We start from the raw sequence: 18563 nt of genomic DNA, 5'->3' as shown, positions 1-18563 counted from the left end.
AGACCTGTAGCTACAAGAGGTGGGAAAGGGGGAGGGGAATTAGGGCATAACTGGGTAAGGGACATAAAGAGTAATTACAATTTGTAATGATGAACATGTTAATAATATTGATTTGATCATCACATACTGTACACAAATACTGATAGTTAACTCTGTACTCCTTAAGTTTATATAATCAAAAATAATAATTAAGAAATAAAATAAACATTTTCCCTTGAATCAGAACTTGACAGGATTTCCTGATCACACCATCTCTACGTAACATTATACTGGAGATGTAATCAGGACAGTAAAGCAAGAAAACAAAAGGCATAAAAATCAATATATAAGCAATAAGGCTGCTGTTATATGTGGCTGACACTATTATCTACATGGAAAACCCACCATAATCTGAAAATCATGGCCATTAATCAGTGGCTTATGCAAGGTTACTTGATACAAAATCAGTGTGTAAAACCACCTGGGTTACTATGTACTAGCAAGAAAAATCTCCCACCTGAGCAGCTGTCCTCTCTCCCCCAGCAGGCACAGCCCTATGTGGCCACCCCTAGGCTACAGAGAGTTCTGATTGGCTGCATCTTCTTTGAGGTCATGTGTGGGCACGACCTCCTGCCTGGGATGCCTGAAGATGCCCCAACAGTGTCTTCCATGCACATTCTAAGCCCACATCACTGCAGAAGTACCTCTTGTTGGTCACCATGTCCCTCCTGGGCCACAACCCGCAGATCCCGCTTGAGTGTGGAGAGAGAAAGAGAGCATCCTTGTCAAGTTCCTCATCTCAAGGGGAAGTAATCTTTTGCCATTAAGTGGACAGTTAGCTATAGGCTTTTTGTAGATCCCCTTTATCTGGTTAAAGAATTTCCCTTCTCTTCCTGATGCACTGAGAGTGTACACTATGACTGGATGTTGAATTTTGTCTTCTTTTTTTCCTGCCTCTCTTGAGATCCTCATATTGTTTTTCTCAATTCTCTTAATATGGTAACCACATTCATGTTTAAAACATTGACTCAGCCTTCAGTTCGTATTATTATCTTCATTGGATGTTGATGTACTATGTTTTTTACATATCACTAAGTTCCATTTGCAAATGTTTTATTTATATTTATCTTTTAAATATTTAATCAAACTTTTTATTTTGAAATTTAAAAAAAGAAACAAATGGCCAAATAGGTGTTAAGAAAACCAAGAAAGTATAGTTGCACAAGACCTTAAGGTGAGATAGGCCACGGCATCAAACACTGCACAGGGTGGTAGCATGAGTTCTGTGAAAGAGCATCAGACAAGGTGGTCACTGCAGACCACTGGAGACTGGGTAAAATAAGGCATTGGTGACCAAGGCAGATTTCAGAGGCTCAGGAGTAGTGATGGGTTGGAAAGAGATAAATAGGATCATAACTGAAAGAGGTAGGAATGTCAAGAACAATTTTTTTCTTCAAATGGGTTCTTGTTTATTATTGACAATAATATGGAGAATATTGATAGGCAGATTTGAGATGCATCAGAGGGCGAAATTATATTGCCTCCTGTCAAGTTTCTTAATCTCTGGTCTCATCTGCATCATTTCCTTCTCTCTATCAGTGCTGAATATGTTAGTCCCCTGTGTACAGACTGAAAGAAAGTGAGCCGAAACACCATAAACCGATCAAGCTTTATTGAAGGAAAAGAATCTGCCAGGCTGCACACAAAATGGAGGGCATCAACTGTCGTTGGGGTGGGAGAGCTTATATGGGCTGTAGGACACCAAGGGCTGGCCGAAGCAGTCAGGAGGGGCATTGCACCCATGCGGAAGCAAAAGGGTTTATATTTTGCAGAAGTCACTTGGCTTCTCCTGAAGGGAAGAGGGGAGGGGCTGGTGGCCATTTTGTGCTTGGCCTTGCCTAAAATGGTGCTGGTTATGTTTAAGATCTGTCACAGACCTTTTACAGTTCCTTGTTGCCAGTAGAAATCCAATATCCTTAGCATAGCAGACAAGATGCTTTGCACTCTGGTTCTCACCTTCCTGTCCCATTTCATCTTTGACCACTTGGGGCACAGGAGATTTCAGATTATTTCCAAGTCAGATCTTTGTACACATTGCTCTTCCTGCCTGGAAGATCCTTCTTCTCTTCTTTCATGTGGAAAATTCTAACTCATCGTTCAACACTTGGCTCAAATGTCACTTCATTTTTGAACCCTTTCTTGCCTCCCTGGCTCAATGCAAGTCTCCCTCTTTGGTGCTTCAGCTGTTAAGTTGCTCATTCATGTCTTTGTCTCAGCATCCTGCATTGAAATTCATCTATTTCCATAGCTGTGTTCCCCATTAGACTATATGATCCCTAAACACAGGGGCTGTATTTTTTATTGTAATCTCCATGGCTGACACACAAAAAAACTGTTGCTAAAAGCATCAGGAATGAATAAGCATTAATGTAAGAAAATATGTGTTGAGGTATATAAGATGAAAGTGAAGAAGCATATTAGTGCAAAAGATGAACAGGGTCACCTCTGCTCCTCCTTTTTATAGCTATCTGTGACCACATATAGTGCATACAATATGGGATACTCTGCATTCTGAATGTATTCTGCTGCAGTCATTATGTATTAGAAAGTGACTTTGGAGTTAAGCATTCTCAGCTTCAAATGCAACGTCTGACCTTAAAAGCTATATGAATTTGATCAAGTTAATTTCTGTGAACCGAATTTCCTCTTGGTCAGTTAAGGATAATACTTACTTTATAGTGTGGTTGTGAGCATATAATTGACAGAATATAAATAAAACTATTTAATGACCAGTCTGTAGTTGTCCCAATGTTACAATTATTTTCGACTCCCACCTTCATGGTAGGGATCTCTTATTAGTTTCTCTCTAGTCTCAGATTTGGCTCCTTTGAAGCTTTAATCCATTCTCTAAAGGACTTTTTTGTTTTGTAAGTTAAATTTTGGTTAAGAAATTTAAACCCAAGTCTGACTTAGTCCAGCAGTGCTTTATTTACATAAATGATGCTATCTGATTAATAATACTCCTTCCTGTTATCAAGTGAATTCAACAAAAATTTAGAATTAAATATGTAGGTTGATTTAGTAAGTTCACAATTAAGTCTGAATTGTTTATGAGCCTCAAAGTAACTTCCCAGCAGAGGCCCTGGCTTCAAGGCTTGTTAAACTGGATCTGAAGACACCCCTTTAATCTTATCTTCAGGATTCTATTGTCCTGAGTGATTTAGATCAGCTCTTTCCATTTTATTTTTAGCAGAATTTTTGTGGTTTATAAAAACATGCACTTACAGCTTTTTTGCATAGATAAAGGAAAGGATTCTACATCCGATTCAGATCAAGAGATAGATTTTCAGAAGACAATGATGGATATGTCCTCTGGGAGCAGTGGAATGCAGCGATGTTCTGTCTCTGACTGATAGAGTTTATGGCATTTAGGAACCCTTCCACATCCACACCCATGCAAAGATACAAACAGTGGTCACAACTGCAGCTCCAGATGCTGCCTCTGCCCGGTCTTGTTTCCAAAGTGCATCTATTGTTTTCCATAACATGAAATAAATCCCTCTCTTTTGCCCAGTGGTGAAAAGCTTATACAAATACTAAAACTTCAACTATTCCCCTGAGCTTTCTGTTGGCTAGCCAACCACCATGGGTTTGTTTGGATATTGACATGCATTTTTTTGTGCAGATCTTTCAGGCCACTTGGGTGAGTCTAGTGGTGATAAATTCACTTTTCTTGAAAATTTATCATACTAATTATTATAACACTCCATTTACGGAAACTTAAATATTTGACACCCTGATTGAAAAGGCTCCAGGTTCAAAGTATCTCTTTTATTCTTTCAGCATATATCATTCTGATTATATATATCTATGTATATTTTAGGAAGTCTTGGCCAGGAGATGACTTTAACAGTCATTGAAAAGAAAATATAAATGTGAAGAATCGATTTTAACCATTTAAATGCAAGACATTTAACCTTGCATTGTGGTGTTCCCATGAAAAAATTTTTTTCTTTTGTCTTTTTTTAATGTTTAGAAGTGAAGTATTTATTGTGTACTAAATAGGGATATTTAACATTCCTGGGCTAAAATTAAAATATATTATGAAAAATCTTTATCATATTGGAGAGAAAATGGAAAGCATTTATTGAAAGACAAGAATCAATACTTGGTGTATATTAGACACTCACTAAATGGATGTGTGAATAAGATTAATTAAATTCCTAGTGAAATCATTAAAAATTTTTATTATATCCTCATGTAAAAACTTATATGATTGGACATCACTGTTTATATAATAGTCTATCTTTTAATGAATATATTAATTCCATTTTTTAAAATTTCTCTGTTTTCTCTTTATATTTTATTTATTGGATGGCAGTCAGAGAAGTGTCCTCCAAGTATTGACACTGTTTTTACACTTTTTTTTTCTGGAAAAAGGTGAAAGAAGTACATTTCTCTACTACAAGTATAATTTCCTATGGAGTCTGCAGGTCTGAGGCTAATTCTAGCTGTGTATAAGAGAACTGAATAGAAGTCCACGAAGACTAAGTATTTCTACTATAGTTGCACTAGTCCTTCCATAGTAGTGAATGAAGCATTTTATGTGCTGGCGATAATCTACTAAGCATTTTACCTGCTGGCAATAATCTCCTATAAAAATCTCTTTGGTCACCTAGATTATTAATTAACTAAAAATATTTTGCTATTTTAACAATTAGCAATTCTGAAATTCTTCATACATTAGAAACTATGATTGTGTAGAGTTGTCTCTAAGGATCCAAGATTTTGCTTCTGTGTTCACTGTCTTAACAGAGAAGAAATATAAAACAGTAAATCTCATTAATGAATTAGTTACCCTTTCCTTAAGACTTAAGAGAGAAAATAAAGGAAATCAAATAAACTTTTCTGTCTGTGAAGTTCAATTTTAAATTATAATAGAAACAAAAAGAGGTAAAGGACTTGAATGAATTTGATTTTTGTTGGCTAAACTGAAATATCACTTACTCAGTTGTTCTAATTAGTAAATCACAGTGCAAATAATAAATAGCTAAGGTTGTTTTTAGGGCAATGTTTGTGACTTAATTCTTACATACTTACATGTAGCTTTCTTTTAAAATAGCTACATTAGTTTATTTTTTGTTTTGAGGAACAATTTGGTATATTAGTGTCTGCTCCAACCTGATATACTATAATTGAGATCTAAAAAACACTTTGCACCATGACTTCATGTTCCACTTGCAATGATATTATTATTATATTCATAAATTGCTCGACACCACATTTGGAACTCAATACCACTTTCCATATAACCTCTCTTTTCCAAGGGACTCTGTGTCATAATACATAGGGATAGACATATAGGAAGAATTACATCTCTGATGGGGGATTTTTAAACACTGGGACCTGAGTGGCTACTTTTACCACTACAGGGCCACTGAAGTTGTTTCATATTGACAACTTTATCTCAAAACTAGAAGAAAAGAAAGCCTAAGAAACATAGTTTTGTCACTATTGGTTGCTTCGAAAGACGTCCACATGAGAAAAGAGATTGTGTTACATTCTTTGGAGCATAACAAATGAAACACATCCTGTTTTGTCTGTTCCAAGGTTTGAAGAAGAAACGACCAGCAAATGGTTACACCTCTTTGAAGGCAGTGGGGTCCCGTATGGCCCAATCAACAACATGAAGAGTGTATTTGCAGAACCCCAGGTTTGTTTTTTGAAGTTTTCCATACATTGTGTTTAACAATATAAGAATTTGTGTTGAGGAATTTGTCCACATTGTTTATATAAAGGTGCATTAGATCATGAGCTTAAGTCACGTAACATAACTCTTCACTGTTACGTTAAAATTGTTTATGGGTCTGAAATAAAAAGAATTAGAATTTAGTACTGGATGTCTACTATCATACTTTCGTGTCTGTCACATATAACATATTTCTTCATTAGCCAGTACATGAAGTTTCTGAGGTCAGGGCATTTATTTTTCCTGAAAAACAGAAATATAGACAATGGATAAGTTGGGTCAGACGTTCAGAGATCATTCTTTGTAGAAAGAAATATGAGAACTTTCACAGTTATAACCCGTCTCTGATCAAATGGCCATCTTAAAATGTACAAAGCAAGTCATATTTAATTTTGAAAATTAGAGGCTTTTATGGGTTTTGATTATTGTGTTTTATTTATAAGGCATAAATTATACTTAGATATTTGTGCTGTACATTGCTTAACAGACTTCATCTTGGGGCCCAGGAAGAAGGGTCACCTGAAAAAATATTTCTTCCATAACATTATTTATGTGATTATTTTTAGATGATGTTAAAATAATAAGTTTTGGTTTTATTACTTCTGTCAGTACAACTATAAGCAATTTACCATGTCTCAGATTCATGTAATAATCCCCAAAGGTAGAGGGACTCAATTTTCTGTAAAGCTTTCTCTATCATTATTTTTCATATCTTGTCAGTTTCTAAAATATAATTTCAAAATATAGAGTTTTCTTCCCCCCTTGAGTTATTTATATTTATATGGTGGCTGGTTTTTAGTTGAAATAAATTATTGAAAATGGAATATACCTTTTTGAGGGAGGAGAATTTTGTTGGAAAACTTATCTATCTCTTTAACTTTGGTACCTTTATCTTACGTGTATATCTGTTTAAAAGAAAATTGAAATGTATTTAATTCAATAATTACAATATTTAGTAGAGAAAAAAAGTGAATGAATTCAGGAGTTCTGCTTTGTGCTATTTTTTCTGCCATGATTATAAGTATGGCAAGGCTTTATTCATAATAAAACTACAGGCAATAAGTATTTGAGATAAGGGGCCCACTTGGCATGTACCATGTAGTTCATCTGCAAGAGACCCCACGACATCAATGGGGTGGTTCCTTGTGATGAGGTAGCTGTGTGCACACCCTGAATGTAAACTAGAAGGCTGGTTTTCTCATTTCACAAATCAGGCCAAGCCATCGTTTTCGGCTATTGTGTGCTGAGGTGTGTAGGACTTCATGTTTATCTCAATTCGAGGGCACGTTTCTTTGGAGACTTTACCTGAGAGTTTTTCCATCAGCATTTCTGTTGCTCCATCTGTGTTTTATCAGGGATAAAGGCACCAAAGCAAAGAATGATTTTTAAACTTTGTTAGGTATATGCTAATGTTACCTATTTTTTAGGCTTTGATAAAGATTCAAGGTGCCATTTACTGCCTTAAAATTGTTCACTTTATGGGCTGGTTCAGAGTAAATATAGGATAATTAGGATTTTCAGACACAATTTTCCCTTGTAGTTCAGTTTAGTTACTTTAAACTTCACATCTCAACTCTTTTGGATCTGTAAAGACAGTTTTATTATTACTATATGACATATTTTTAGTACTTAGCCCACTTCCCAAATGAAGAAGATTACTGTTACCTAAGCCAGGATACCAGTTTTTCATACTACCTCAAAAGTGCCCACTTACCCACCACAAAATGGATTCTAATTGTTATAGTTCAAACATCAGAAATAATCGTACAGTGATAGTTATTGACAATTGTGCCCTAGTAGCAAGAGTAGAGTTGTTCTCTTTCATATGTAATTTCATTCTTCTTTGAAATTTAAATATCAAAGTAAGTGTATGCAATTTATCTCAATTTTTAGAAAGACAAGAGAGTAATGTACTGCTATTACATTTTAAAAATAAGCGAACATGTCCATGGAAAGTTCTTAGTAGAACTGTTCCACACAAGAGGCAAGGGCACCATTTTCCCCCTATGCTTGGAAGTGTTTGTTTCTTTTAGAAAGAATTCCATAAAATTTTGAATTTTGAAAGGAATGTAGAAGGTGAAAAAATCAGTTTTTCAAAAAATTATGTAAAATATATTATTTAAGAAAAACATCTTAAGAAGACATCTAAAAATAACAACTTAGAAAGTTCATTTATTCAAGAAACCTTTATTATACTTTGTATGTGCCAGGTACTAGAATTTAGTATCCTTTGCTTTTCTGAAAAATAAATTTTTATTTTTAATGGTTTGAAAGCCCTTGGTGATCTTGGGGGACTAAGCATAACAGAATGGTTAAAACCATGGAGTCAAAATTGGTGAGCACTTTTATCATCTTTGTAGGCTCTAGTTTTTTTTACTGTAAAATGGTGAAATGGGAAATTTATCTTTATATTATTGAAAGTATTAAATGAGATAATGTTTATCGAGAGAATAGCACAGGAATTGCTGGATGGTAAATTCTCAACGCATGGTGGTAGCTCTGGTTATGATAGTGCTTTGTAGGATTATATTCTTCTTTAAAAACACCTTCTTTTACTTATCTTTGTTTAGTGGGATAAAGGCAAATCCATGTAGCTGCAGAGATGGGGATCATTAGCTTAAAATCACACTCTAATATCCTCTTGTGGAAATGTATCTGCAGTCTTGTGTCAAGAAGTTTTCATCCCTTCATTGTTTCTGAATACTGAAAATCTTATTTATCATTTTCCGTATAAGTATGTTTGTAAATATTTCCATTTAAGGTGCTCTCCCTTGTTTTCTCCATGATGAGCTGCAGAGTTTTTTGGCCCTCCGTACATGGAACCGGCCACTTGTGTTCAGATGTGAAACACACCGCTGGCGCCTGTGGCCCTGCTCTCCAAGTGCGCCGTGCCAGCACAGCTGCTAGTTCAACTGAAAATTGCTTTGGTTGAAGTACAAGGCCTGGAACATGGTGCAGGAAGGAAGATAAAATGAAAAGGGGTAGGTCTAACAACAAAAAAAATGTGATCGGAAGCCTCAAGGAACAGGGGAGGATTTTGTGCACCCACTTATCAAGTAGACCATTTACACTTCATCTGTGGTTTGAACTTGGTAGGCAACAAAAATTTACTTGATGGTAGAAACTATTTCTAACCTAATAATTTCATCATAGTCTTATGTTCCGAAAAAACTTGATTTTTTGACTCAACCAAAACAACAGATGATATTTTTCTTTTCTTGGATAGGTGGAAGGTTGTCTACCTTTTATCTTCTGATTATATGCTACAGACCTTTGCACAGTTAAAATGATCCTACAAGCATCCACTGTTCAGTTAATCAAGAATACTATGGAGAGTTTTGGCCTACATTCACTGTTAGTTTGAGAAGTTTTGATCCAAAACCGTAAATGGTAGTTTTATTGTTTTTCTCCCTCAGTGACAAATTATCTGTCGAAAGCTCTGTGTGTTATAGAGGTATCATATAGATTATATGCATGTAGAATTTAATAGCCAGTCACTTTTCCAAGTGCTTTCTTGAAATATCTTCTTTTAATCAGGCCAAGATTGTGCAGTACATTAAAGGAATTCTTTAAAAGTTTCAAAAACTTACTAGATGACCTCAGTATGGTCATATTTGACATACCCTTGAGAAATGTGTATGAAATACATTGTGGTTTGAGGGCTTCCAACCCAAACAAAATTAAAAGAAAAGGCAGCTTTTAATAGAAACTATTCAAATTTCTGCAAAAATAGATATGGATCTCACTAGTAAGAGGGTTGAAAAGCATCATTGTCTACACTGAAAATAACAAGATAATGCACCACCCTGTACTATTATGATTTCACTTAAGACTGTATATTTGGTGATTCTAGTGTATCACCATCCTTGACTGCACTGCTCAATTTAAAAATATATGAATGATTGGAGCCTCTGATTAGTGTTTTTCTTTGTCCTCAATGCCATGACCTGAGGGTGGGGAAGAGAGGGTAAAGGGTGTGGCAAAACTGCTGTTATTTAACAGTCTTCACACTTGTACCACACAAGTTGAATATATCAGGGGTAAGACATCACCCTGAAGCATCACTTCTGAGAACTATTGGGAGGAAAATATCAGAACTATTGAAATATCACAGCTGGCCCTGATTTTAACTGGTGCCAAACACCTGCAGACTCTAAAAGGATACCAAAACAAAACCCCACCCTGTGGCAGCCAGCCATCCCTTAACAACCCTTCCTTAACTTTGCATCACCATCAAAATTAATTTAACATTTTCTCCAGAAACCTTATTCTTCCTGTCCCAGAAGGCCATTACAACTCCTTTAGCAAATCTTTCGTATGGGATAAATATGTCATAGAAACAGAGTGAAGTATTGAAATATTTGGTGGCTGAAAATTATGTTTTCATCTTATTATTAGTGGAGGCCTGTGAGGTTGGAGGTTTATTAATCTCTAGACTAGCTCATATTCTCTAAGTGATTTTATTTTGGCACATTTTGGCAAAATATCTAAGCATCTGGGGAAAAAAAGCCTTTAATATTCGTATAGTAAGCATCAGAAGCACCCTAAAATACAGAGGTGTTTTTAAGCCTTCCTACCACACACACACATGCACACATGCACATGCACACAAACACACTCTACTGATGAATTTTAAAGATCATCTTTTGAATGACATTAGTTAATATTTCTTGAAATGCAGTTGCATAACTTTCAGAAGGTTATACAAATAAAGGAAAATTATATCCTTTTCTCTAATAATGCTGGGAAATACATGTATATAGTGGTATAACTGGAAAACTGTTGATTAAGATCTGAGATAAACTATTATGTCTGGAAATAATTGCTAGCAGATGAGGGAGCTAAAGAAATAAATTTTATGTGTATCTCTGAATGTACATAACATATTTTAGATGATGCACAAATTCAGATATATTATGTGTGTTTGTTTTATGATACCTAGGTATAATATTTTCAGTTTTTAAGGAAAGAATGTATTTCAGATTTTGGTGATTAAATTTAAAAAATTGTGAGTTTAAGTCTTCAATTTTATATAAACATAGCAATAATATTCGATTTTATTTTGTTGAGTTGAGAAGAATCCTAGTGCAAAAAACCTCATGTGTTATTTTTTAAGAGGAAACTCACTGACCTGTCAAATAAAAATTAAGGACTTAGTATAGATTATTTTCTTCTATATACCTAAACAATTTGGATGCGTTTTGAATGGGCACATTTCTTTAAACTGTCTGACATATATATTTAGATATCCAACTGGAATGCCTTGGGCATTATCTAATTGATCTTTTCATGAAAAGGTGAAAGGTATGGTCAGGACAAAGGAGACCATAATAACTTATTTGTTCCGCTCCTTCATTCAGTAAATAATAATTGATGGCTAGCTACGTGTATGGTCTTGTGTTAGGTGTTTGGCAGGAGGAGAGGAAGGTGGAAGATAGTGCAGTGAAGAGGACAAAGCCATCAACCATTCAGGAGGATGCAGTCTGGCTTAAGGTAGAAAGTGTTCAATGCCACAGAAGAGTTACAAATAAGTGTTTTGAGTATTTTTAATAGCAAGAATAATAGACATAAGGCGTCGTGAGATTTTCCTATTTAACGATTTAACAAAAGTTTGAAATCTGACAGAGTTGCAAAATGTCTTAATCATGAAACTTACCAGAGAACTCTTTATACTTTTAAATGCCTCTTGTAATTAGTTTACCATATTACTAATAAATTCCTCCTCAGTGATTAAAAAGAAGATAATGGAGGGTTTCAGCTTTTACTATTTAGTGATTTTGAAATAATTTGTGACCTGAGGACATTGGAGTTTTCCTGGTGTCTTATAAAATTATTCTCTCTCTCTGTCTTTCTCTGGCTGTCTCTGCCTGTGTCTCTCCTGCACATGTGCCACAGCTTATTCCTCACTCTCCACATATATACCTGATATTTCCTGAATATTTCCAAAACATTTCACAGTGGAGATATGTGGTATAATCGTTGACTTTTACCAAATTATCTAGTGGCCAAATTCAAACAAGAAACAGTAAAATTAATTAACCTTAATAATACATTTTATTTAACCTAATATATCCAAAACCATTTTCAACATATGATTAAAATAAAATATTAATTGACATTTAAAATTTCTGTACTAAGTCTTTGAAATCTGTTGTGAATTTTATGCTTACAGCACCTCCATTTAGACCAGGTACATTTCAAGTGCTCAGTACCCACATGTGGCTGGAGACTGCTCTGTTGCCAGCATCTATCTAGCCAATTATAAAGATATCTGAAAGTTTGTTCTTCACTTTTTTCTCTAGCCTTGCCCACTTTTAAATTATTTTAACTTTCATTAGTCACCCTCTAGCTAAATCAAACACATTAATTTTAGACTTACCTTCATAGGATCTGCTTTGAAGGCGTACAAATTTCAGCTATTCCTTTTTTTTTCTTTTAACTCCTCATTATACATTTTAGTTGATTTTTGTGACCCTTTACCCATTGCTCTTTCCCTCCTCCCTTTCTCCCCTCCCCCCCGATACATCATATCTGTTCACTTGTCTTAACAAGTTCAAGAAATTGTGATTGTTGTGTCTTCTTCCTCCCCACCCTTTGTGTGTTTATTTATTTATTTATTTATTTTTAGCTCCCACAAATAAGTGAGAACATGTGGTATTTCTCTTTCTGTGCCTGACTTGTTTCACTTAACATAATCCTCCCTAAGTTCATCCATATTGTTACGAATGGTAGTATTTCATTCTTTTCTTATAGCAGAGTAGAATTCCACATATTCCACGGTTTCCTTATCCACTCATCTGATGATGGGCATTTGGGCTGGTTCCAACTCTTGGCTATTGTAAATAGTGCTGCAATAAACATTGGAGTACAGGTATCCCTTCGGCATGATGATTTCCATTCGTCTGGGTATATTCCTAGCAGTGGAATAGCTGGGTCATATGGTAGATCTATCTGTAATTGTTTGAGGAACCTCCATACCATTTTCCATAAAGCCTGCACCATTTTGCAGTCCCACCAACAGTGTATGAGAGTTCCTTTTCCCCTGCAACCTTGCCAGCATTTCTCATTCTCAGTCTTTTGGATATTAGCCATCCTAACTGGGGTGAGATGGTATTTCAAAGTGGTTTTGATTTGCATTTCCTGAATGCTGAGTGATGTGAAACATTTTTTCATGTGTCTGTTGGCCATTCATATATCTTCCTTTGAGAAATGCCTATTCAGCTCCTTTGCCCATTTTTTCATTGGGTTATCTGTTTTTTTGCTATAAAGCTGTTTGTGTTCCTTGTATATTCCAGATATCAATCCTTTGTTGGATGTATATTTTGAAAATATTTTCTCCCACTCTATTGGTTGTCTTTTCACTATTTTGATTGTTTCTTTTGCTGTGTAGAAGCTTTTTAATTTGATATAATCACATTTGTTTATTTTTTCTTTAGTTGCCTATGCTTTGGGGTACATATTCATGAAGTCTGTACCCAATCCTATGTCCTGGAGAGTTTCCCCTATGTTTTCTTTAAGGAGTTTTGTTGTTTCAGGATGTATATTTAATTCTTTAATCCAGTTTGAGTTGATTTTGGTATATGGTGAGAGGTATGGGTCTAGTTTCATTATCCTACATGTGAATATCCAGTTTTCCCAGCACCATTTCCTGAAGAGGCAGTCTCTTCCCCAGTGTGTAGATGTGGTGCCTTTGTCAAAGATCAGCTGGCTATAGGTGTATGGGTTGATTTCTGGGTTCTCTATTCTATTTCATTGATCAGTGTGTCTGTTTTTATGCCTCTACCATGCTGTTTTGATTATTATAGCTTTCTAACATAGTTTAAAATCAGGTAGTGTTAAGCTTCCAGCTTTATTTTTTGCTCAGGATTGCTTTGGCTATGCATGGTCTTTTGTTATTCAATATAAATATCTGGATAGTTTTTTCCATTTCTGAGAAAAATGTCATTGGAATTCTAATGGGGATTGCATTGAATCTGTAGATCACTTTGGGGACTATGGACATTTTTACAATGTTAATTCTTCCAATCCAAGAGTATGGGATATCTTTCCATCTTCTTGTGTCCTCTTTAATTTCTCTCAACAGTGGTTTGTAGTTCTCTTCATAGAGGTTTTTCACATCCTTGGTTAACTTTATTCCTAAGTATTTTATTATTTTGGTGGCTATTATAAATAGGCTAGCTTTTTTGATTTCATTTTCTGCATGTTCAGTGTTGGAGTGTAGAAATGCTACTGATATTTATGTGTTGATTTTATATCCTGCAACTTTACTGAAGTCATTTATCAACTCTAAGAGTTTCTCTGTAGAGGCTTTAGGCTGTTCAACATATAGGATCATATCATCCACAAACAGGGACAGTTTGACTTCATCTTTTCAAATCTGGATGCCCTGTATTTCCTTCTTTTCTCTGATTGCTCTGGCTAGTACTTCCAGCACTTTGTTGAATAGGAGTGGTGAAAGTAGGCATCCTTGTCTAGTTCCTGTTCTTAAGGGAAAAGCTTTCAGCTTTTCCCCATTCAGGATGACATTGGCAGTGGGCTTATCATATATGGCTTTGTGTTGAGATACTTTCCATCTATGCCTAACTTGTAGAGAGTCTTTATCATGAACAAATGTTGAATTTTGTCAAATGCTTTTTCAGCATCTATAGAGATGATCATATGGTTTTTGTCTTTGCTTTTATTGATGTGGTGTATCACATTTATTGAATCCCAGTTGATCATGGTGTTTAATTTTTTGTATGTGTTGCTGTATTCTGTTAGTATTTTATTGAGGATTTTTGCATCTATATTCATCAAGGATATTGGCCTGTAGTTTTCTATTTTTGGTGTATCTTTGTCTGGTTTTGATATCAGGGTGAGGTTTGCCTCATAGAATGAGTTTTGGAGAATGGCCTCTGTTTTAATCTTTTGGAATAGTTTGTAGAGAATTGGTGTCAGTTCCTCTTTGAAGATTTGGTAGAGCTGTGCAGTGAACCCGTCCAGTCCTGGGCTTTTCTTTGTTGGGAGCCTTCTGATAACAGCTTCAATCTCTTTTATTGTTATTGGTCTTTTTGGATTTTCTGTATCTTCTTTGCTCAGTTTTGGTAGTTTGTATGTGTCCAGAAATTTATCCATTTCATCCAGATTTTCAAATTTGTTGGCATATAGTTGTTTATAGTAGTCTCTAATGATTTCTTGTTTTTCTGAGGTATCAGTTGTAATATCACCTTTTTCATTTCTAATTTTTGTTCTTTGGGTCTTCTCTCTTTTTTTCTTAGTTAGCCTTGCTGAAGGTTTGTCAATTTATCTTTTCAAAATACCAACTTTTTGTTTCATTGATCTTTTGTATCGTTTTTCGGGTTTCTATTTCATTTAGTTCTGCTCTGATCTTAATTGTTACTTTCTGTCTACTAACTTTGGGTTTGGATTGTTCTTGTTTTTCTAGTTCTTTAAGGTGAAGTGTTAGGTTGTTTATTTGCCATCTTTCTATTCTTCTGAAGTAAGCATTTAATGCAATAAATTTCCCCCTTAGTACTGTGTCTGCAGTATCCCACAGGTTTTGGTATGATGTGTCATTATTTTCACTAGTTTCAAGAAATTTTTTGGTTTCCTATTTAATTTCTTCTTAGACCCATATGTCATTAAATAGAATGTTGTATAATTTCCATGTTTTTATATATTTTCCAGAGTTTCATTTGTTATTGATTTCTCATTTTAATACATTGTGATCTGAAAAAATACATGGAATAATTCCAGTTTTTTTTTAATTTGCTGAGACTTGATTTCTGACCTAACACGTGGTGTATGCTGGAGAATGTTCCATGAGCTGATGAGAAGAATGAATATTTTGAGGTTGTTGGATGGAACATTTTGAGGTTGTTGGATGGAACATTCTGTAGATATCTGCCAGGTCCAATTGGTCTAAAGTGTTGTTGATCTTGTGTATTGATTTTTTGCCTAGGTGATCTGTCCAATGTTGAGAGTGGGGTGTTCAGGTCCCCTACTATTTTGGTGTTATGTCTATCTCATTCATTAGATCTAATAGTGTTTGCTTTATAAATCTGACTGCTCTGACGTTGGGTGCATGTATATTTATGATTGTTATGTCTTCTTGATTTATAGATCCTTTTAATCATTATATAGCAGACTTCTTTATCTCTTTTTATAGTTTTTGTTTTAAAGTCTATTTTATCTGATATAAGAATAGCTACTGCAGCTCGTTTTCATTTCTATTTGCATAGTATATCTTTTTCCATCCTTTCACTCTTAGTCTATGTGTGTCTTTACAGGTGAGGTGAGTCTCTTGAAGGCAGCATATTGTTGGGTCCATCTTTTTAATCCTTTCAGTCTGTGTCTTATGAGTGGGGAATTTAATCTCTTTACATTTATAGTTATTATTGAAAGGTGTTGATTTACTCCTAGCATTTTATCGATTTTTGTTTCGATGTCTTTAGTACCTTCTGTTCCTTTCTTTCTGGTTTTCCATTTGTCTTCTATGTCTGTTGGTTTCTTGGGATGGTAGATAAACTATTTTTTCTCTTTATTGTTAGCATTTTTGCTTTACTGGTAGGTTTTGTTCTTTCTTGAGTATTCATGGCAGTGATAGTTGTTTTTGAGGTATCAAACCCAGTACTCCCTTCAGAATTTCTTGTAAGGCTGGTCGTGGGGTAGTGACCTCCTGCAGTTTTTGTTTGTTTGAGAAATATACCATTTGTCCTTCATTTTGGAAGGATAGCCTTGCTGGGTAAAGTATTCTTGGCTGGCAATTTTTGTCCTTTAGAGTTTTGAATATATCATCCTATTCTTTTCTGGCTTTTAGGGTTTCTGATGAAAAGTCTGATGTTATTCTGATTGGGGCTCCCATATAGGTGTCTTGCTGCTTATCTCTTGCAGCTTTTAAGATTCTCTCTCTGTCTTTGAGTTTGTCAGTTTGAGTATAACATGTCTTGGAGAGGACCTTTTTGGACTGAATATGTTTGGGGATCTTTTGGCCTCCTGAATCTGGAAATCTGTGACCTTCCCTATACCTGGGAAGTTTTCTGCTAATTATTTCATTGAATATGTTTTCAGTGCCATTTCCTCAGTTAGATTTTAAGAAATGGAAAGGCTTTCTAAGAATAAAGCAATAGAAGATGCCACAAAGAACAGAAATTGATAAATTTGGCTAGTAACAGTGAAAATTTGTATAGTGCAAATCATTACAAGAAAAAAAGTCAAGTTACATAGCAATATAAAGTTATTGCAACAAATATGATTGACAGCTGTTGTGACTTAAAGAGCTCATAGAAACAATAGAAAACACTAAAATCTTTAAAAAAATAAATGGACGAAAGAGACAAGAAGACACTTTTAAAAAGGGATATTTAAATAACCAATAAACATGTAAAATGAAGTTCAACTTTTCTAATGTTAAGTAGAAATTCAAATTTAAATGTGAAATTTAATTTTTTTTCCTTCAAAAAAATTGAAAAATGTGTGTGTGTATATTTCACACATGTATGCATGTGCACGCAAACGTGAACAGAAAAGTAGGACAGGTGAGCACTCATACGTTGCTGATTACAAACTTTATAGAAAACAATTTGCATCAGGTACTTTCATGTTTACATTCTTTGACCAAGTAATATTATTCCAGGATTCCTATGGAACTAATCCTATGTGAAGCAAAAAAAATTTTTATATAAAATTGTGCATTCCAAATATATTAGCCAAAAGTTGAAAACAAGCTAAATGTCTAACGATGGAAATATAGGGTAAATAATTTGAAGTATATCAATACAATCAAACTGTATACTGCCTTTAAGTATCATATTTTTGAAGAATGACATGGAAAAGTGTTCATTTATAAAGACGAGAAAAAGCAGAATACAAAATCATTTATGTTGTATTATATTAATTTTGTAAAAATACTTATATTCTGTAAAGCAATCATATATAACTTTTCTAATAATCAGGAAAAAATAAATGGTTAAGAATATTCCCATAGCTTATTATAAATAGCTTCTTAACTGGAAATTTAAAATGAATTCTGGTTAGTTCTGCCAATATAATTTCACAGATTTATTCAAATGAAAGCAGTTTTAATTACTATTATATTAGTTATTTGCATACATAAAAAACTTTCTAGTTGTATTGTGGAAATATTGAACTTGAGCAATGATTGATGAGGACTGAGCACTAGTGATAGTTTAAGAACCTTTTAAACATGATTAATCATGAAGGCGGAGGGACTTCTATACTGTTTTCTATAATAGATATACCAATTTACATTCTCACCAACAATGTGTAAGTTTTCCCTTTTCTCCATACTTGTTATTCGGCTAACACTTGTTATCTTTTGACTTTTTGATAATAGCCATCCTAACAGGTGTGAGGTGATATCTCACCGTTTTTTTGATTTGCATTTCCCTGGTAATTAGTGAGATGAGTACCTTTTCTTATACCCACTGGCCATTTGTATATCTTCTTTGGAAAAATGTCTATTCAGTTCCTTTGCCCATTTTTTAGTCAGTTTGTTTTTTTGCTATTGAGTTGTATGAGTTCCTTATATATTTTAGATCTACCATATGATCCAGTGTATTAGTCTGTTTTCTGTTGCTTATAACAGAATACCTTAAACTGGATAATTTATAAGGAAACAAAATTTATTTCTAACAGTTCTATAGGCTGGGAAGTCCAAGGTCCAGGGGGTACATCTGGTGAGGGCTTTCTTCTTGATTGGGTTCTCTATAGAGTCCTATGGCATGATATCACATGGTGAAAATGGCTGGGAATGACCTTTCATGTTCTCTCTTTATAAAGCCACCAGTCCACATCTATGATATCCTATTAAACCGTTAACCCAGTACTCCATGAA

General features: G+C 34.6%; 1 protein-coding gene across 1 annotated transcript in view; it reads left to right on the top strand.

Moving 5' to 3' along the window:
• The window catches only part of SUGCT (succinyl-CoA:glutarate-CoA transferase), a 723725-nt gene that overhangs the window by 341914 nt on the left and 363248 nt on the right, over positions 1-18563 (top strand). Inside the window, exon 12 of the mRNA XM_063115110.1 lies at positions 5590-5692. Within this exon, the coding sequence (XP_062971180.1) occupies positions 5590-5692 (103 nt within the window). The remainder of the gene's footprint in view (positions 1-5589; positions 5693-18563) is intronic.

The sequence above is a fragment of the Cynocephalus volans genome, chromosome 11 (assembly GCF_027409185.1).
Source record: "Cynocephalus volans isolate mCynVol1 chromosome 11, mCynVol1.pri, whole genome shotgun sequence".
In the NCBI taxonomy this organism is placed as follows: Eukaryota; Metazoa; Chordata; class Mammalia; order Dermoptera; family Cynocephalidae; genus Cynocephalus; species Cynocephalus volans.
The sequence above is the reverse complement of the archived record's forward strand: the minus strand, read 5'-3'. Positions and strand labels throughout refer to the sequence as shown.